Source organism: Rutidosis leptorrhynchoides, chromosome 2, assembly GCF_046630445.1.
Source record: "Rutidosis leptorrhynchoides isolate AG116_Rl617_1_P2 chromosome 2, CSIRO_AGI_Rlap_v1, whole genome shotgun sequence".
Classification (NCBI taxonomy): Eukaryota; Viridiplantae; Streptophyta; class Magnoliopsida; order Asterales; family Asteraceae; genus Rutidosis; species Rutidosis leptorrhynchoides.
This window is the reverse complement of record NC_092334.1, coordinates 558,679,806-558,704,294: the sequence shown is the minus strand read 5'-3', so window position 1 is coordinate 558,704,294 and position 24,489 is coordinate 558,679,806. Positions and strand designations below refer to the sequence as shown.

General features: G+C 28.5%; 1 protein-coding gene across 1 annotated transcript; it reads right to left on the bottom strand.

Annotated features, from left to right (window-relative positions):
- Nucleotides 1-13,809: 13,809 nt before the first annotated feature.
- On the bottom strand, nt 13,810-14,595 carry LOC139893106 (ethylene-responsive transcription factor ERF012-like). The gene has a single exon (XM_071876242.1). It carries the CDS (start codon nt 14,470-14,472, stop codon nt 13,810-13,812), a length of 663 nt encoding a protein of 220 aa, XP_071732343.1. The 5' UTR covers nt 14,473-14,595.
- Between the last annotated feature and the right edge of the window lie 9,894 nt (nt 14,596-24,489).

Here is a 24,489-nt window from a genome sequence, read left to right as displayed (position 1 = left end):
AAATCCTTAATTGCAGTTAAGTTGGAAATCTTACATTTAAACTATCTTTAAAGTATCACGATCCAATTTCTTTTATCGATTGTGAATTTCCAAGTCAAACTTTATCTTTCAAAAAGTCAAACGGTTGGATCATCAAGAAATTTGAATTGATTTTGATATCTCAATGTAAATTAACGGTTCAGAAAGATTCTAACAACTATTTTGAACCTTTTTCATTCAGAAATTTTAGTCTAAAACGTTCTTGATTTTAAATTCACATAATGAGTTCTTCATTATTTTTTTTCTCGTACAGCAATTTTTGATTTTGTTTAATTTTTTTTTCTTTTGACTGTTATTAATTTGGCAATCACTGAGGGTCGTTTATGACTCAGTTAATAGGCCTAAATCAAATTCTAAAATCGTTTATATGTTACAAACTGGTTCTGTCGATGTAAGACTTAGGATGAAGAAGATGAATACAATATAGGGATTAAAAGAAAATAAAATCAAGCAATAACAGAAAAGTTAAAACGGAGGAGTGGCTGAGTACTTGGTCGGGTTTCGAGAGGTCACGGGTTCGAGCCCGGTATCGGGCAATTCTTTTTAGGAAACTTTCATTAAAGGGTATACATTTTTCTTTCACTATTATTTTTATTATTATTATTATTATTATTATTATTATTATTATTATTATTATTATTATTATTATTATTATTACTACTACTTTTATGATTATTATTGTTATTGTTATTACCAACATCATTAATATGATTGTTGTTATTATTATTGTTACTATAAGAATGATAATAATAATTATTATTATTATAGTTATAAGTATTATAACAAATATTATTATTATTATAAATATTATTAATGTTATTATCTTTAATTTATCATTTTAGTATCATTATCACTACTACGATTATGATTATGATTATTATTATCATTATTATTATTATTATTATTATGAATATAATAAAATTTATTATTATGTTCATAAACATTAATATTAGTATCACTAGATAAATATTAGGGTTACTGCTATTATTATTATTATTATTAACATATGTATTATTATAAATATTATCATTATTATAAATATGATTACAATTACAACTATTAGTACCGTTATTATTAAAAATTACTATTACTATTATTATTATCATTTCTATTAAGATTAATATTTTGACATCACTAAAACTATCATTATTATTGCTATCAGTATTATTATATAGTTACTAAAAATCATTGTCATAATTATCATTAACAATAAAATTAATATCTTTACATTTATTAACATTAATATCATTATTATCATTATTAATAAAATTAATAACATTATTATCTTATTAATAACATTAAATATTATAATCATTTTTACCACTACTAATATTATTTTAGTATTATTGTAACTATTATTATTAATATAAAAATGATATATTTAATACATATAACTTAACAAGAATTAATATTTTTATATACAAAATGAATATATGAAACATATATATATACTGTTAATATAAAGAGGATATAACTAATAAATTTATAAATATATGTGTTCAATTACAATTATGTATATTAATAAAGATACAAATGATATAAGTTCGTGAATCCAAGGCCAACCCTATACTTGTTCAATGTCGTTCTATGTATTTTTACTACAAAATACATTAGGTGAGTTTCATTTGCTCCCTTTTTAAATGCTTTTGCAATATATATTTTTGGGACTGAGAATACATGCGCTGCTTTTATAAATGCTTTACGAAATAGACACGAGTGATCGAAACTACATTCTATGGTTGGATTATTAAACCGAATATGCCCCTTTTTAGTCTGGTAATCTAATAATTAGGGAACAGACACCCTAATTGACGCGAACTCTAAAGATAGATCTATCGGGCCTAACAAGCCCCATCCAAAGTACCAGATGCTTTAGTACTTCGAAATTTATATCATGTCCGAAGGAGGATTCCGGAATGATGGGGATATTCTTATATGCATATTGTGAATGTTGGTTACCAGGTGTTCAATCCATATGAATGATATTTTTATCTCTATGCATGGGACGTATGTTGATGAGAAATGGAAATATGAAATCTTGTGGTCTATTAAAATTATGAAATGATTATTTATGTTAAACTAATGAACTCACTAACCTTTTGGTTGACACTTGAAAGCATGTTTATTCTCAGGTACGAAAGAAATCTTCCGCTGTGCATTTGCTCATTTTAGAAACATTACTTGGAGTCATTCATGGAATATTTCAAAAGACGTTGCATTCGAGTCGTTGAGTTCATCAAGATTATTATTAAGTCAATTATAGTTTGATATATTCTGAAATGGTATGCATGCCGTCAATTTTCGTTGTAAAGAAAGATTGTCTTTTAAAATTGAATACAATGTTTGTAAAATGTATCATATAGAGGTCAAATACCTCGCGATGTAATCAACTGTTGTGAATTGTTTATAATCGATATGGACTTCGTCCGGATGGATTAGGACGGGGCATTTCAGTTGGTATCAGAGCGGTGGTCCTAGCGAACCAGGTCTGCATTAGTGTGTCTAACTGATAAGTCATTAGGATGCATTAGTGAGTCTGGACTTCGACCGTGTCTGCATGTCAAAAGTTTTGCTTATCATTTCATGTCGAAAATCATTTGCTTATCATCCTTAAAGTCTAGACACGTCTTACTGCCTCTAGAGCATAGACAGTGTATAGATAAATTCATATCTTAGCATATCTGTTACTGTAAACTTTGCCTAACATATTCCGTAGATTCCTCCGTAACTTATGGGATTTTAGTATTATATATGCATATGTAAATTATGTATTACAGGGTACTAATCTACATCCTATAATCTATTTCTTATTGAAAATCCTTCATCTGATCGTACGAGATGAATCCTGCAACCAGTTCGAGTCCCTCAGATTTCGATAGCTATTCCGATAGTTATTCCAACAGCTATTCCAACGTGGATATTCACCTAAGCTCTGAAAACAGCTTCACCAGAATGAATCAACCAATCATCCATCCTCAATTCATCTGATGAGTTCATAGTCGACTTAATTAATGGAGACGAGTAGAAAGCGATTCTTTCCACCCATCAACCTGCACTCTTGGCGAAGAACCCGAAGCATCTACCGGCGAATCTATCCGAAACACCATTTTCAGCTTCATTTCAGAGTAGTTCGACACGATTATATTCTATCCACAATTCTAAACCTTATTCATTCGCTCGTTCCTATCGACGATCATCCCGGAATAATATAAGAAGTCAACGAACTTCGCGTTCGAGTAATCAATTTGGAGGATATAGTGCAAAACGTACCAGCTTCAGCAGCATCACCGGCACCAACAGTACCACCAATAACCCAAGTTTCAATAACACATGCCTCAACATCTCAATCTATACCTCGAGTATAATCATCGTTCTACATGACGTTCTACATCAGTTATCTTCGTTCGACATGGCAATTATATAATCTCTAATGTTTTAGAGATTATATATTCTTATTCTAACGGTAAATCAAATGAGTTTAATATCATATTAACTCATTAAATTCATGATTACATCTGAAGAAAATATATATGTATATATGTTTTCATAAAGAATGTAATTAATAATTCTTTTGTACAAATTGTTAATGGTGAAAATATTTTAACGGGTAGGTAATACCCGAGAAATATTTAGATTTCACATTAATAAGTTACAATGTACATTCTTTCAAACCTGATTCAACAGTCATTTACTATCCTGTTTACATCTACAGATATACGTATCCATTCACTGCAGAATAACCATATTCATCCAATTTCACATTTGGATTTTGATTTATCAAAAATCAAGTGGCTTAATGAAGGAAACATTTGACAAAATAAAATTTGTTAGAAACAAACAAATTAACTATGAGAAATTTTGTTAAGAATCCACGCTAACTGTTCCTAGCTAATTGTTCCTAGCTAACTGATTACACTTTATTTATCGCAATTTAATTATCGCAATTTACATTCTCGCAATTTTATTTATCGTCATTTAGTTTCTGTATTTATTTTACGCACTTTAAATATCGGGACACGTATACAAGGTTTTGACATATCATATCGACGCATCTATATATATTATTTGGAATCACCATAGACACTCTATATGCAGTAATGATCCAGTTCTCTATACAGGGTTGAGGTTGATTCTATAATAATATATATACTTTAAGTTGTGATCGAGTCTGAGACATGTACACGGGTCACGATACGTATTAATTAATTCGAATATTATATATTAAACTATATATGAATTATTGGACTGTTAACTGTGGAATATCGACTGTGGACTGCCAACATTGGACAATTAAAATGAATTAAAATATTGATTATAACATATGAAACTAAACAATTCTTCAAGTTTGCCACTTGATTTCATCTTAAACCTCATTTATATCTTGACGATTCCAATCTGCGTTCAAACCTTTCATGATACTTGAAAACACCTCAATCGAGGGGATGAACCAACCGCACTTCATCTACGGAAGAAAAGATTGATGCAGATAGTTATGCACCCAGAAAACTCTCAAAAACTGAGTAAACATTTAACATGTATCTGTGCTAATTCCTTTAGTATTATTATTACCCAAAATAACTTGGTGATTCCTTTTTCAAAGTAGCCAATTATGTCACAGCTTTAGCAAACCAATTTCAACTTTTCATTTGAATAAACCTTATTATAACTTTGATATATAAGTTTACCTTTCGTCATCGTTACCGGGGAACTATTTATATTCCACCACATTAGAAGTAAACTTGCCATCAACTCCATTGATCTTTGACTTTCCGAAAAATCTTTATACTCATTAAAACTCTATCATATACTCATTCACATCTTATAACGAGAATTGCCATCCTAATTACCGAAAATTTGTAATCAGTATTTTGAAATCTCGCAGCATATATATGAATACATATAGCATTTATATCTTAGAATTATGATCTTTTATTCTGAAATTCTGAAAAGCACCCAGTTTATGAATCAATACTCCAAATTTTGAGGAAGCTGAATGAAGCAGCAGAAACCGTAGATAACCGTAAACGATCTTAACCGTCGAAAGTTGATGATAAAGAATGGAGTATTGGAAACACTCAATAGAAAATTTAGTACCGAAAAGCGGATTATGCGAAACTATGAAGGAAGCCGTGGACAAATCACAAAGAATAAGTTTGACTTCAAAGAATCCAAATGATTCAATGCCTGCTGAAGTCTTTAGCGAATATCTTACTCCTTACTCTAAACCCTTGCTGACAATAGTTTCCCTCATCCTCTGATCTTAGATATTCAAAGATATTATCGTATCTTTCATTATAAATATCTTCGATATTTCTGAATATATTTTCATAACTAATCTTATCTGAAATCATTAATCTCTTTGTGCTATCAGTGTTACATCATATAGAAATTGTTAGTTTCTATATTCTGTAAACTTTCGAGCTTAAAATATGAATATTATTGAAGTAATGTTGGGAATTGATGCATGAATTAGTATAATATAATGACACTTGATCAACGTGATTATATTACAGTAAGCCATGCTGAGTTTCTAATGAAACGTAATGATTCACAGATTATAACATCATCATGTGCCATGTTACACGACTCTTACTTTCTGTCTAATCTATAAACATATCAAGAACATATTTTTCTTGATAGTCCTATCTTTCCTTGAATTCTGGTAATTTGACAAGTCAAATTGTGCTATTACCGTTTCTTTCTTAGGACATTGACAATGTTCATTCTGAAACTTATATCTGTGAATTCTGGACCATTACAAGAGATGCCCAATCGCGAGAAGAAGAAACGAAGGGACAAAGCTCCGAAATAGAATCTGGAGTATAAATCGTAGCAAATAGGAGGGAGTATTAACTGTGGATGACAATGATTATAGAAAATAGAAGCAGGAATTTCGAAATATAAGAGAAAATATAAAGCCCAATAACAACACGGAAGTTACAAACCGTGGATATTAATACGAATAGCAATATAAAGACACGACATAATTAAGAATAGTATCACCCCAAGATTATATTAAAAGCAAACAGATTTTTCTGGTGGAAGATTGAAAGGAAGGATGACAGAAATGATAATTAGGAGAATATCAAGGATTAGAACTGGATTAAGCATTTTCACAATCTTTTGGATGTATGAACTAAGAAAGAAAGTATAGAAATGATGAGAATAATGGAACGGAAGAGCTTAATTTATAACGGAGATATCAGACAGATTAATCGAGGCAGAATCCCGTATTTAATTATAAAAATCTTAATTTCTTTATTCGCCGAATAATCAAATCTTTTAGATTTCGAAAATTTTCTTTAAATCCCTTGAATTTCGGAATTCAACCAAGACAACGTCAAAAGTTAAGACGCACCTTATGATCTAAATTCAACCCTAGTTACGTCAAAAGCTAAGACGAATCTCTATTTCTACATTTCATTCTTTCGTGATAGCTTCACTCGTACACTTCGAATAATTGAATTATTTTATCCAGGTTACACCCTGTGATAAAATTCTATTTATCAACTCATCTTTGCCATGAAAACATTTTTATTGTTATCCATGACCACCTTACTCAGATTTCGGGACGAAATTTCTTTAACGGGTAGATACTGTGACGACCCGGAAATTTTCGACCAAATTTAAACTTTATCTTTATATGATCCGACACGATAAGCAAAGTCTTTAAAGTTGAGTCTTAAAATTTTAGAACTGTTTACATGAATTCAATTGAACCTTGACCAATTTCGACGATTCACGAACAACTAATTAGTAAATAGATATATAATGATATATATATATATATATATATATATATATATATATATATATATATATATATATATATATATATATATATATATATATATATATATATATAACATTACTAATGTATTAATATTTACATGAGACAACTAATATGCAAACACAATTAAATAATATAATATATAGAATGTGTAAATATTAAATATTCAGTATATGATTTTATGAAACTGTATATGATCTTTATTAAATACATAAACAGAATATATAAATAATAACTATTCAATATATGTCAAAATATAATATGATATTACAGAAATAATAATATAGTATTATATTTAATTACAAGATGGAATAAAATTGATATATTAATATTATTATCATTATAATTATTATTAATATTAAAATTTGCATTAATAACATTATCACTTCTAATATAACATATGTATATAAAATATAATATGTTTCAATTGTATTATTATTATTATTATTAATTATTAATATCATTGTTATCATTAATAATATTAAAATTATTATAACCAGTATTATTATTAATAGTATCAATAATAAGATTATCATTATCATTTTTGATGTCATTATTATCAACTAATTTATTAATATTTTCATTATCATATTATCACTTATCATTTATTATACTAGTCTATAAACAATAATATTATTATCATTAATATTATTAATTATTAGTAGTATTATTAATATTATTAATATATTTGCTAATTATCAAAAACTTATGAATTATATATATACATATAAATACATATAAATATACATATATAAATAGATGCATTAAAATCATATAAGCATAAATATAGATATACAAAATACGATTTATACAGATTATATTTATCAAAACAGCAAATTATATATATAACTAATTTATATAATGATATATTGAGAAAATACATATTTTTGTTTTGCATCACAATCAAACAGTGTTTGATTTCTGCTTTCTATCCACTACTATGCTAAACATCACACTCAGGTAGTACAAATGAGATTCGATCCATATAGAAATTCCAAATACAGTTAGGAGTCGATATCAATTTTTTTCTTAGTTATTTTCTTTTTTTTTCTTCTGCTCCTGCTTTTGGTTTGGTCCTGTCGACATTAATAGCTGTAAAACACATCTATTCTCTCATAAGTGATTAACTTAATTGTTATCTTCCATCTCTATATTCAGTTACAGATACATATATATATTTTTTTCAGAATCGAAAACTATTAATTTAATCAATAATATATTTTTTTCTGTCTTTCTATAGTCTCTGTACGTGCCACATTTTACCCATAAATCGAAATTGAATCCTATTTCAAAATCCTTAATTGCAGTTAAGTTAGAAATCTTACATTTAAACTATCTTTAAAGTATCATGATCCAATTTATTTTATCGATTGTGAATTTCCAAGTCAAACTTTATCTTTCAAAAAGTCAAACGGTTGGATCATCAAGAAATTCGAATTGATTTTGATATCTCAATGTAAATTAACGGTTCAGAAAGATTCTAACAACTATTTTGAATCTTTTTTCATTCAGAAATTTTAGTCTAAAACGTTCTTGATTTTAAATTCACATAATGAGTTCTTCATTATTATTTTTTCTCGTACAGCAATTTCTGATTTTGTTTAATTTTTTTTTTCTTTTGACTTTTATTAATTTGGCAATCACTGAGGGTCGTTTATATCTCAGTTAATAGGCCTAAATCAAATTCCAAAATCGTTTATATGTTACAAACTGGTTATGTCGATGTAAGACTTAGGATGAAGAAGATGAATACAATATAGGGATTAAAAGAAAATAAAATCAAGCAATAACAGAAAAGTTAAAACGGAGGAGTGGCTGAGTACTTGGTCGGGTTTCGAGAGGTCATGGGTTCGAGCCCGGTATCGGGCAATTCTTATTAGGAAACTTTCTTTAAAGGGTATACATTTTTCTTTCACTATTATTTTTATTACTATTATTATTATTATTATTATTACTATTATTATTATTATTATTATTATTATTATTATTATTATTATTATTATTATTATTATTATTATTATTATTATTATTATTATTATTATTACTACTACTACTTTTATGATTATTATTGTTATTGTTATTACCAACATCATTAATATCGTTGTTGTTATTATTATTGTTACTATAAGAATGATAATAATAATTATTATTATTATAGTTATAAGTATTATAACAAATATTATTATTATTATAAATATTATTAATGTTATTATCTTTAATTTATCATTTTAGTATCATTATCACTTCTACGATTATGATTATGATTATTATTATCATCATTATTATTATTATTATGAATATAATAAAATTTATTATTATGTTCATAAACATTAATATTAGTATCACTAGATAAATATTAGAGTTACTGCTATTATTATTATTATTATTATTAACATATGTATTATTATAAATATTATTATTATTATAAATATGATTACAATTACAACTATTAGTATCGTTATTATTAAAAATTACTATTACTATTATTATTATTATTATTATTATCATTTCTATTAAGATTAATATTTTGACATCACTAAAACTATCATTATTATTGCTATCAGTATTATTATATAGTTACTAAAAATCATTGACATAATTATCATTAACAATAAAATTAATATCTTTACATTTATTAACATTAATATCATTATTATCATTATTAATAAAATTAATAACATTATTATCTTATTAATAACATTAAATATTATAATCATTTTTACCACTAATAATATTATTTTAGTATTATTGTAACTATTATTATTAATATAAAAATGATATATTTAATACATATAACTTAACAAAAATTAATATTTTTATATACAAAATGAATATATGAAACATATATATATATATATATATATATATATATATATATATATATATATATATATATATATATATATATATATATATATATATATATATATATAAAGAGGATATAGCTAATAAATTTATAAATATATGTGTTCAATTACAATTATGTATATTAATAAAGATACAAATGATATAGGTTCGTGAATCCAAGGCCAACCCTATACTTGTTCAATGTCGTTCTATGTATTTTTACTACAAAATACATTAGGTGAGTTTCATTTGCTCCCTTTTTAAATGCTTTTGCAATATATATTTTTGGGACTGAGAATACATGCGCTGCTTTTATAAATGCTTTACGAAATAGACACGAGTGATCGAAACTACATTCTATGGTTGGATTATTAAACTGAATATGCCCCTTTTTAGTCTGGTAATCTAATAATTAGGGAACAGACACCCTAATTGACGCGAACTCTAAAGATAGATCTATCGGGCCCAACAAGCCCCATCCAAAGTACCGGATGCTTTAGTACTTCGAAATTTATATCATGTCCGAAGGAGGATCCCGGAATGATGGAGATATTCTTATATGCATATTGTGAATGTCGGTTACCAGGTGTTCAATCCATATGAATGATATTTTTATCTCTATGCATGGGACGTATGTTGATGAGAAATGGAAATATGAAATCTTGTGGTCTATTAAAATTATGAAATGATTATTTATGTTAAACTAATGAATTCACCAACCTTTTGGTTGACACTTGAAAGCATGTTTATTCTCAGGTACGAAAGAAATCTTCCGCTGTGCATTCGCTCATTTTAGAAACATTACTTGGAGTCATTCATGGCATATTTCAAAAGACGTTGCATTCGAGTCGTTGAGTTCATCAAGATTATTATTAAGTCAATTATAGTTGGATATATTCTGAAATGGTATGCATGCCGTCAATTTTCGTTGTAAAGAAAGATTATCTTTTAAAATTGAATGCAATGTTTGTAAAATGTATCATATAGAGGTCAAATACCTCGCGATGTAATCAACTGTTGTGAATCATTTATAATCGATATGAACTTCATCCGGATGGATTAGGACGGGCATTTCACAACAAGCTAAGGAAACACGGCCCACTAACTACAATGGAATACGGCCCAACAATCAAACATTACACGGCCCAAGTAGGAAGTTCAATAAAAGAATCACGGCCCAAACATAAATATAATCCAAAAGCAAAAATGGGATTTTGTTCAGGTAACATTCAAACGTTAAAAGATGTGAAAAAAAGGAACCGTACTAGGTCATCTTCTTCTATGTTAACGTTAACATCATTGTTGTCCATGCAAGTGGTTAAACACCTACAGTGAAGATATGTTTTCGAAGTCCCAATATTGTAGGGTATCTCAAATCATCGTGTACCATGCGAGTATGTTGGTTTGGGTAGAAAACAAAAATAATTGGTTCGCGAGGATGTTTGAAGCTGCAACCCGAATACGAAATAAAATAAAATAATAGCTACAGCAGTTGCAAGTGTGCGTGTGGTGTTTAGACAGGAAACAAATGGGCTTAGTTGGTTGAAAAGGGTGAAGTGGTGGCGATTTAAAGGTGGGTTAGGATGGCGTTTGGAGCTGCGAGTAGTAGACAGGAAACACAAAAGTTTAGCATCATCTTTTTCGAATGAAACATAAACAGTAATATGCAGCAGTTTTGAGGGGTTGTAGGTGGTGTTCACGATGGTGGTTAAATGGGTGTTTGGTGGTGGAATCATGGTGGTGGTGTACGATGGTCATGGGTGGTGACCGGTTGGTGATCAAACGAAGGAGGAGGTTAAGGTGGTGATGTTAACCGAACACAAAAGCTTTAAAAGTGATGGTGATCGAATGTGTCGATAGGTTGGTCTCGGTCTAGCAACAAAATAGAAGCAATAACTATTCGATAGTCTTGATAACAGATGGGGTGTTCAAACATGGTGATGGTTCATGGTGAAGAGTGGTGGATATGTTTGTGGTAGTAGTAGTGAGGTTAGCCATCAAACCACTTTTTGATTGAATTTGGTGAATATTGTTTTGGGAAAACAGTGGTACTTTCACTGAACCCATTCTTGTTGGGTGATAAAAGGGTGAGTGAGTGTTTAAATTGTGGTGATGGTTCATGGTGAAGAGTGGTGGATATGTTTGTGGTAGTAGTAGTGAGGTTAGCCATCAAACCACTTTTTGATTGAATTTGGTGAATATTGTTTTGGGAAAACAGTGGTACTTTCACTGAACCCATTCTTGTTGGGTGATAAAAGGGTGAGTGAGTGTTTAAATTGTGATTTGGAGAAAGTTTATTAACGTGATTATTGGGATTGAATGGTACGTGGTTTTTAAACAGAAAGTAAAAGTATACACAAGTGGTTGATTGGTTGATGAGAGTTGTCATGATATTTGTATGCTTATGTATAGTTAAGATTAAGATACCAATCAGAAATATTAGCCGGAGATGATGTGTACTCCACAAAGGAAAATAAGATAATTAAATATTAAAAAAATAAACAAAGAAAAGGAAACGTGTAGATAAACGATTAAATCTCTGCCGACAGTTTAACACATGTAGTATATCGTGGTCCATTGCTAAACAGTTACGGATAAACTTAATTCAGAAAAATCCCATATTTTAAAATTAATTATATTTATTTATTTTGGTCATTATGGTATAAAATTCGATCCTTAATTTATTAAATAAAATGTACATCAACCGTCCCTCTCAATTCTGGGTAAAATATAAAAAGTGTTAAAATTTAATAACTAGACCCTAAATATATTTTTAGTAAGCCTAAAATTTATAGAACTCATTTTTGGATCACCGTTTATTTTAAAATTATATAAGTTTGAATTTAGCTTGCTTAATATCGATCGACTGACAAACGAGTGCTATTATCGTTTACTAAATAAATTCGAAACCATATAAATATACATTCAGTATACCTTACATATATATATATATATATATATATATATATATATATATATATATATATATATATATATATATATATATATATATATATATATATATATATATTATTTACATAGTTAATTAACTCATATAATATTTTAATTTATAATAATTAATATATATATATATATATATATATATATATATATTTATATATATATTTATATATTTATATATTTATTAACACATAATGGTTCGTGAATCGTCGGGAATAGTCGAAGGGTAATTGATTACATGAACACAGTTCAAAGTTTTTGAAACATCAACATTACATACTTTGCTTATCGTGGCGGAAACATTAAATCATATAAAGATTAAGTTTAAATTTGATCGGAAATTTTTGAGTTGTCACAATAAGAACGCTAATAGTAAACTAAAAAAATATTTGTTCCTCAAAGTGTGCTAATTAAAGAAAATTGAAATGGCATGTGTATCTTAAATGTGTTTATATAATTGATACTCCGTAATATAATAAATGGATTAATATTATAATTTATGTATATATATATGTATATTATAGATATAATATATAGATACAAACATTATAAAATAACTTTTAATCACAATTCACAAAAAACTTTTGGTTATATATATATATATATATATATATATATATATATATATATATATATATATATATATATATATATATATATATATATATATATATATATATATATATATAACTTCCCATTTTAACCTGTGAAGATTTAATACAAAATTTCATCACATGATTAAGAATAAGAATATATGTTTATTAAAATAAACCACAAAACTATTCTAGAAGATTAAGGGAAAAAATTGATTAAATATTGCCCTCTTTCGTTTTCATTCAAATCAAGGTGACAAAGAACATTACATTTGTGACATACAATGAATTTTCAAGAGACTCACATGGGTTCGTCCAAAAAATGATATTCCCCCACACTCCTTTACATACAAATAATATAATATAATATATATATATATATATATATATATATATATATATATATATATATATATATATATATATATATATATATATATATATATATATATAAATTTGTGTAAAACTAAATAAAATATGTAAAAAATACATAAATGTCAGTAAATGTTTCTTCAGTTGAATTTGAAGAATCATTAAAAGAAATAATCAAAGAATCATCAATCAAGAAAATAAAAAAATTTATCTGCAAAAACTCCAAAGATAGATATCACCACCTTCTTCATCATAAACATCTTCATTAGTAATTGTAGAAGAAGATTGATCAAAGTCGAAAAGTGATGTATGATCAAACATCCCATTATTGAAGCTTAATGAATTAGAGTTGTACCATGGTGCAACCATTGACATTAAGGTGCCATCAAGAGGATCATTTGTTGAAAAAAATGTTTCAATATCATCTTCTATTGCATTTGGTGGTGGTGTTGATGATGTGGAAGAAGATACCGAGGACGAACATGATGGTGATGTTGGTGTATTTGTTACAACGTTATTGTTGTTGTTGTTGACATTGGCGGCTGCGGCTGCAATTTTTTGGATTGATTTTGGAGACATAATTGTGGTGGAATATAAATTGTGATCATATTGGCTAGGTGAAAAGTTGAGATTTGCAGTTGGACCCTTGAGACAAAGTAAGGCTACATCATAAGCTCTAGCTGCAGCTTCAGGAGTCGAATAAGATCCTAACCATATTCGTGTTTTTTGGTTAGGTGCTCGAATCTCTGAGACGTATGAACCCCAACTCCTCATTCGCACTCCTTTGTATTTCTTCTTGCTAATGGTTGATGTTGATGTTGATGTTCTTAATGACTTTGATAGAATCTTGTTAAGCTCCTTTTTCATCATATATCACAAGTAAACTAACACAAATTTACAAACAACACAATGTTGGATAATTTTCACAACAATAGAATGAGACCTAGTCTTTGTGAAGATAATATTAATAAATGAATAGAAACCAAATTTGTTGTGTATGATTGATGTAGAAGTAGAGTGATGGTGAAGATGAAATGAATAGAGGTAAGTAATTATATATATAGTCTTCAAGTGAGCAAGAGCTAGTGAAATGGGTGACAGGTGTTTTTGTTTATTTATTTTTTATACTTCCTAATTATATGAATATTCAATCAATATCAATTCAATTCAATATCAATATTCAATATACAAATAAAAATATTAACACTTTAAGTTCACATTTGTTTCATGAACACCCCATAGATAATAACATAAACATATTTCTCTCCTTCATTATATTGTCATTAACTGTACAGTATAACCATAGAGTACGTACTTATCAAGTTATCAGTTACTTTTTCATAAAAGAAACTAGAACATGCGTCCAGGCTTAAATATTAAAGACCATAGGAACTTTTGGACAACAGATATATCTCAATGGGATATGAAACTCAAATTATTGATTACTGCATATTTGATAATTAGACTTAATTGGTTCTAAATAGTTTATGACAACTAGACAGGGCCGGTCCATTCATTTCTTATGCCCAGTGCGATATAGTCAAAAAAATGCCCCCCTCGTAATGTTATATAACGAAACAGTATTCCGCTCCTTCGGTTGTAAAATAAAAGGCCAAAAAAAAAAATTACACATAATTTGAAATGTATATAAGGCTTATATTGATGATAAGGTAAATTTTATTATCAACTATTTAATTATTTTTATTGCTTAAATTAAAAATGAATAAATATTTCCTAACATTAAAAAAAAAAGTTAGAATTAAAAACTGAAGAATAAGGGAGTATAATTTTATATAGTAGTCAAGTTATCTTCTTATAAATTATAATATGATCTGTTAAAATATTAATAAACTTCAGTATATAGTTGTAGTAGGTATATAGTTATATCATGTAACTATTACTGTATATTATTCAATAAAAAATTTGTAGATTCATGATATTGATTGTGTATAATTTTGAGACATATTAATTATATACTAGTAGTTTTTAACAATTAAATACGATAAAATACTAGTACATAGTTTATGCGGAAAGCAATTTTTAAAAGGCTCATTATGCAAATTTTACTCATTTACAGTTTCACATAACTTATTAACTTATAGCTATTATATAAATACCAAAATTAAAATTGGGGGTTATTTATAAGGTTTTATAGTCAATTGGGTTTGTTAGATAACATAATTGATAGTAGAGGGACTTTTCGTGAAAAATTATCACCTCTTTCATTTTTCTTCTTCTGCCATCTGAAACCTACAGTCGCATTTTTTTCACCATAACAATTCATTATTTCTTCTTCAAAATTATCAGTAAAAACGTATAATGATTCTGCTGCCCTTCATTAGCTGATGCCCAGTGCGATTGCACCGCCCGCCCTACCCCAAAACCGGCCCTGCAACTAGAGGAATTCGAGGACGTACTTAACTTTATAATATATCTTAATATGATATGATATGAGTTATGCTAACATGTGCTTTAAGCACATATTAAAAGTAATTCCTGTGTTTTAACTTTTAACTCTAATTTTACTATTTTTTCCTGATACTTCAAATTAGTTGTCATTAGTATAAACTAGATGGAGGTCCGGAGGCCGGAGGGCCCACTTCGTTAGCCCGGAAAAAGTCTCAACAAAATTTTCAAAACAAAGGATAAAATTGTTGACGACATGCTGATGTCAGCATAACGTCGGCATAAACATTGTTCCTGCCGACATATTGGTGGCTTGTTATAAGTAATACTCCCTCCATCCCATATTAATAGTCCAGTATTTCATTTTGGGATGTCCCAAATTAATAGTCCACTTTCATAAAAAAAAAAAAAAATAAGAAACTTAAGTTCTATTATGCCCTTAATGTATATGAATATGATTAAAGGAGAAAGAAAATGTAAGGGTAAAGCTGAAAAGTAAACATAAAGTAGGTACTTTTATGAAATTTTCTTAAACTGTGTGTTTTTTGTCTGTGGATTATTAATATGGGATGAGGGAGCTAGTAGAATAAATAAAAAAAAAATAAAGAAATCAACTTTTTTAATACACCTAGAGAGTGTATTTATGAAAAAATTTTTTTGATAAAAGTGAAAAGTAAACAAAATGTTATAACAGTATTTCTTAAATAGCTTTTTTCTGTAGATAATAAAATAAGTATAAGTTAAGATTAAGAACAATTATTGGCATTTTAAAAAAATTATCATATTAGTGAGAATACGAAGAGTATTGAACTATTGATGCTTGGTAATTTACTTAAGGTACTTCCATTAGTATCGTTCTCACTATCCTCGTCATTTAACCCTTGAGGACTATTAATGATAGCATCTTAGTCCTCCAATTATTTCATCCTTAGTTTTTCGTTCTGAAATTTGTGATAATTTAGTGTAGTTGAGAACGAAAATGTGTATTAAAATGGTTGTACATTTTGATTCAATACTTTGATGATAGTTTAATTAATTAAATGCTTCTCAATTTTATTGAGAAAGTATTTCATAAATGACGGTAATTTAGTTTTCATTTTATTGTTGAAAGATTGAATTTTGTTGTCGTTGTTATTGTTTATTTTTGAAGGAAATTTGAGGCAAAATCAATTTTAAAAAGAGAATGTGGTAGTTGAGTGTATGTTTTAGACCATTTTTGTTGGTGGCGGTGACGTGCATGACAATGTGATGGATTTTTTTATTTTTTATTTAATTTTTTTGAGGATGGGTGATGTGCCAGAGGTGGTGCTAAAAAGAAAAGTAATGGAAAAGATGTTGGGGGGAGAGTATTGAATGATGTGTTAAAATATAATTAAAACATTCAAAAAAATGACTTTTTTGTGTTGTCAGTCCCTTCATTATACACCGAAAAGCTAACAGCGTCCATCCGTTTTTTTTGAAAAACAACATCCTTCCATTATCCCATATAAACATACCGAGTCCCTCCGTCAAATTTCCGTTAAAAAGTCCGTTAAGTCTAGACATGTGCATTGCATGTGAGGGTATTTCAATCTTTTTAGCTTTTTTCTTCAACTTACCCTGAAACCTTTCGTCATTAAACTATCCCACACTTCTCTCGCTATACTCCATCAAACATCAAATTCAACTTCGATGAATCTGATTAACTTGAAGCACGAATGTATTCGAAATAATTCCATGAAGCAGCGATTAACACTTCTGTAATCCGGTATTTGAATCAACAACACCGAATCTGTTCATCAGATCTTCTTCTTCAAGGATTCCTGTTGCAACTCGAATTCCATAATCAGAATCAGATCAATCGTGACTTAAAAAATGTTCAAATGATACTAGAACCTGCGAAAATCATCTTTTGTTAAACAACTAGATTCAAATCACCATACATTTTTAGTGTAATGACCCGAATTTTTCCGATCGTTCTATACTTATAAGATTAATATTTACATAAATTAAACCTTACCAACATGATAAGCAATCTAAATTGTTGAGACTTATGTTTTTGAAAAGTGTTTTACACAACGTTTGACCGTCCAATTTGACCGATGATATCACGAACTATATAACATACGATAATTATACGTTTGTGTATATATATGTATTTATATATATTTAACATGATCTAAGGATGTTTTAACATCTCATTGTGTACTAATAATAATGAGATATAAGTATACTTTGAAACTACTAACTTAAGTTTTCAAAACGATAACTATACGTAACGTTCTTTGACATAAATACTTATAACTTATAATGTTTATACAAGTATCGTATAGATATGTATTTAATCACTTTTAAAGGGCTTTTATACATAAAACAATATAAGTATATTTACAAAAGATAGCTATATTTGAATCCTCGTTCCGTTTTCTCAAGATTTCTATACATATATCAAGGGTATATGTACCCGTATCATACTCAGCTTCTATACGTATTTACTATTAGTATATACACATCAAATCAACACCTAAATCAGCCATATTACTGCCCTAGATATGAGGTGAGTAGAAAGTTGGAAGTAAGCATGACTAATTACACAAAATAACAAATTAAAATTTTGTTTTGTCTCCCCCATTTTCACGTTTTATATGGCCATCACCATACCATGTTTAGCTCACCATTCTTACTCCTAAATTACTCTCTAATTCACCTACTTCCAAGCCATAAGAAACCTACATCAATTCAGCAAGTTACCATGAAGATCTAGCTTTAAAAACAAGCCTTAATCATCATAAGAAATTCCTTTCAAGAACACTTCAATAATCCTTCCAACTATACAAGTTTACTTCCAACCTTTTGAACCAACTCCACCACTCTTTTGGTTCTAGGATCTTTCTTATCTTTTGCAGTAACTTTGTCCAAGTAACTTGAGGTAGTAACCTTGTTCATAATCTTATTCAATTCATATTCATATAGCTATCTTATTTGGTGTTGTAAAATTTTAACAACAAGAACATAGTTTGAATGATTTCAAACTTGTTCGCAAACTAAATAGATCCTTCTAACTTAACTTTTAAAACACTTCAAGACCTGTAATATATCATAATGATATGCTAACTTAACAAGATACAACTTGTTTTTACAAAGAACACCTTAAAACTGAATCTACGTCGTCGGAGTGCAACCGGGGGCTGTTTTGAGTTGGATAATTAAAAACCATTTTAAACATTGAATTGGAAGTTCATATCTTGGAAAAATGATATTTCTTATGAATATGTTAACACATAAAAATTTCATGGTTTAACTCAAAGTGTAAGTATTTTTATCTAAATATTGTTTTTATGACAAAAATGATTACTTTCATAAGATTCACCTAAAGTTTGAACTATAACCTGTGATTCTGAATGTAAACCAAGGTATTTACAGTTCATATTCTTAAAATTTGACTCGATCCAAGTAAGTGGCAAGTTGAACCAATAAAAATGGAGTTGTAATGAAGAAACTACGACTAAAACAAGATTGGGTATCCGAAGCTATTTTAGCTACGAAAATATTTGGAGAAAAAGTAAATTAATCATATCTTTTCTAATTAATATGATATTTTATATATAATTACTTATGATTTGATTTTATATATTTCAGGACCACCCATAAACAACACGAGAAGATTAATCATAAGACCTCATGATTGTACGCAACACGTCATTTTACAACACGGTACTTTATGTACACAACACTTCATTTGACAACATGGTACCATGGGTCGAGATTAATTCTGATCAATACGAATACGATGGGGTCTTTATTTATTTTATTGAGCAACTAATTGTGGACCACTAACATCGGACTGCTAACTACGGACTAAGAAAATATTAAAAGTATTATAAGTATTATAAGTATATATATATATATATATATATATATATATATATATATATATATATATATATATATATATATATATATATATATGTAGCGATTACTTGAAAAGAAAATATGTTGATATATTATATATATGGTTAGGTTCTTGATATCTATCGGAGACCAAGTCGAGTTAAATACCTTCAAGGCAAAAGTGAGTATATAGTCCCACTTTTAAACTCTAAATATTTCGGGATGAGAATACATGCATTTTATGATTTACGTTATGGACACAAGTGATTAAAAAATATATATTCTACGTTGAGTTGTACCACTGGCATATCTCCCTGTAACTTGGTAACTACTATTTACATGCGGTATTGTAAACGCGAATCCTGTTGATAGATCTATCGGGCCTGACAACCCCAACCGGACTGGACGACCAGTATTCTGTAGTGACCCGAACTTTTCCATGTTTATATATATATATATATATATATATATATATATATATATATATATATATATATATTAAATGAAATTGTTATTTACATGATTAAGTGTTTCCAACATGTTAAGCAATCAAACTTGTTAAGACTTGATTAATTGAAATAGGTTTCATATAGACAATTGACCACCCAAGTTGACCGGTGATTCACGAACGTTAAAACTCGTAAAAACTATACGATGACATATATATGGTTATATAGATAGTTAACATGATTTTATTATAAGTATGTATCTCATTAGGTATTTTAACAATGAGTTATATACATAAAAATGAGACTATAAATTTAAGAAACTCGAAAACGATATATATAACGATTATCGTTATAACAACTTCTTACTAGATATATATGAATCATATTAAGATATTGATACACTTGGTTAATTATGTTAAATGATAAGTAAATATATTATTAAGTGTATTAACAATGAAATACATATGTAAAAATAAGACTACTAACTTAATGATTTCGAAACGAGACATATATGTAACGATTATCGTTGTAACGACATTTAACTGTATATATATCATACTAAAATATATTATATATCATAATATCATGATAATATAGTAATTTAACATCTCATTTATTATAATAAACAATGGGTTAACAACATTCAACAAGATCGTTAACCTAAAGGTTTCAAAACCACATTTACATGTAACGACTAACGATGACTTAACGACTCAGTTAAAATGTATATACATGTAGTGTTTTAATATATATTCATACACTTTTGAAAGACTTCAAGACACTTATCAAAATACTTCTACTTAACAAAAATGCTTACAATTACATCCTCGTTCAGTTTCATCAACAATTCTACTCGTATGCACCCGTATTCGTACTCGTACAATACACAGCTTTTAGATGTATGTACTATTGGTGTATATACACTCCAATGATCAGCTCTTAGCAGCTCATGTGAGTCACCTAACACATGTGGGAACCATCATTTGGCAACTAGCATGAAATATCTCATAAAATTACAAAAATATGAGCAATCATTCATGACTTATTTACATGAAAACAAAATTACATATCCTTTATATCTAATCCATACACCAACGCCCAAAAACACCTACAAACACTTTCATTCTTCAATTTTCTTCATCTAATTGATCTCTCTCAAGTTCTATCTTCAAGTTCTAAGTGTTCTTCATAAATTCCAAAAGTTCCAGTTTCATAAAATCAAGAATACTTCCAAGATTGCAAGTTTACTTCCAAGTTTTCTAAATCCATTCCAAGTAATCATACAAGATCAAGAAACCTTTGTTACTTACAGTAGGTTATCTTTCTAATACAAGGTAATAATCATATTCAAACTTTAATTCAATTTCTATAACTATAACAATCTTATTTCGAGTGGAAATCTTACTTGAAATTGTTTTCGTGTCATGATTCTGCTTCAAGAACTTTCAAGCCATCCAAGGATCCTTTGAAGCTAGATCTATTTTTCTCATTTCTATTAGGTTTATCCAAGGAACTTGAGGTAGTAATGATGTTCATAACATCATTCGATTCATACATATAAAGCTATCTTATTCGAAGGTTTAAACTTGTAATCACTAGAACATAGTTTAGTTAATTCTAAACTTGTTCGCAAATAAAAGTTAATCCTTCTAACTTGACTTTTAAAATCAACTAAACACATGTTCTATATCTATATGATATGCTAACTTAATGATTTAAAACCTGGAAACACGAAAAACACCGTAAAATCGGATTTACGCCGTCGTAGTAACACCGCGGGCTGTTTTGGGTTAGTTAATTAAAAACTATGATAAACTTTGATTTAAAAGTTGTTATTCTGAGAAAATGATTTTTATTATGAACATGAAACTATATCCAAAAATTATGGTTAAACTCAAAGTGGAAGTATGTTTTCTAAAATGGTCATCTAGACGTCGTTCTTTCGACTGAAATGACTACCTTTACAAAAATGACTTGTAATTTATTTTTCCGACTATAAACCTATACTTTTTCTGTTTAGATTCATAAAATAGAGTTCAATATAAAATCATAGCAATTTGATTCACTCAAAACGGATTTAAAATGAAAAAGTTATGGGTAAAACAAGATTGGATAATTTTTCTCATTTTAGCTACGTGAAAATTGGTAACAAATCTATTCCAACCATAACTTAATCAACTTGTATTGTATATTATGTAATCTTGAGATACCATAGACACGTATACAATATTTCGACCTATCATGTCGACACATCTATATATATCTCGGAATAACCATAGACACTCTATATGTGAATGTTGGAGTTAGCTATACAGGGTTGAGTTTGATTCCAAAATATATATAGTTTGAGTTGTGATCAATACTGAGATACGTATAAACTGGTTCGTGGATTGATTCAAGATAATATTTATCGATTTATTTCTGTACATCTAACTGTGGACAACTAGTTGTAGGTACTAACGAGGACAGATGACTTAATAAACTTAAAACATCAAAATATATTAAAAGTGTTGTAAATATATTTTGAACATACTTTGATATATATGTATATATTGTTATAGGTCCGTGAATCAACCAGTGGCCAAGTCTTACTTCCCGACGAAGTAAAAATCTGTGAAAGTGAGTTATAGTCCCACTTTTAAAATCTAATATTTTTAGGATGAGAATACATGCATGTTTTATAAATGATTTACAAAATAGACACAAGTACGTGAAACTACATTCTATGGTTGAATTATCGAAATCGAATATGCCCCTTTTTATTAAGTCTGGTAATCTAAGAATTAGGGAACAGACACCCTAATTGATGCGAATCCTAAAGATAGATCTATTGGGCCTAACAAACCCCATCCAAAGTACCGGATGCTTTAGTACTTCGAAATTTATATCATATCCGAAGGGTGTCCCGGAATGATGGGGATATTCTTATATATGCATCTTGTTAATGTCGGTTACCAGGTGTTCACCATATGAATGATTTTTATCTCTATGTATGGGATGTGTATTGAAATATGAAATCTTGTGGTCTATTGTTACGACTTGATATATATAGGTTAAACCTATAACTTACCAACATTTTTGTTGACGTTTAAAGCATGTTTATTCTCAGGTGAATACTAAGAGCTTCCGCTGTTGCATACTAAAATAAGGACAAGATTTGGAATCCATGTTTGTATGATATTGTGTAAAAACTGCATTCAAGAAACTGATTTCGATGTAACATATTTGTATTGTAAACCATTATGTAATGGTCGTGTGTAAACAGGATATTTTAGATTATCATTATTTGATAATCTACGTAAAGCTTTTTAAACCTTTATTTATGAAATAAAGGTTATGGTTTGTTTTAAAAATGAATGCAGTCTTTGAAAAACGTCTCATATAGAGGTCAAAACCTCGCAACGAAATCAATTAATATGGAACGTTTTTAATCAATAAGAACGGGACATTTCAGTTGGTATCAGAGCGTTGGTCTTAGAGAACCAGAAAATTTGCATTAGTGTGTCTTATCGAGTTTGTTAGGATGCATTAGTGAGTCTGGACTTCGACCGTGTTTTCTTTAAAAATGATTGCTTAACATTTTTGTTGGAAACTATATATTATTAACATGTATATATTATGTGATATATTAATCTCTTAACATGTTTGATATTGTGTGATAGATGTCTACCTCTAGCACAAATTCCATTGACTCACCTAATAATAACGAAGAGTCGAATATATATTGGACTGATTCACAAGTTCCCGAAGAAGAACCGGAAGAAGAATCAGAACCGGAAGAGGAGGAACCGGAGGAGGAAATAGAACCGGTGGGGGAAATAATAAAACGGTTAAGTAAAAGAAAATCCTCAACCAACCGACCAAGGTTAATTATGGTCAATGGTGTTTCCGCCAAGGAAGCAAAATATTGGGAGGATTACCAATTCTCCGATGAATAGGATTCCGACGAGAATTCCGATGCTGTTATAGAAATTACCCCAACTGAATTTAAAAAGGCAAAAGAAAATAATAAGGGAAAGGGCATAAAAATAGAGAAATCTAATTCCAACCCCGATGAACTTTATATGTATCGTCAACCCCCGAAGCCCTTAAGTTGTAACAATGACCCGGGAACCTCTAAACCACCAGGTTTTTCTAAACCGTTGTGGAAAACAACAGCTCG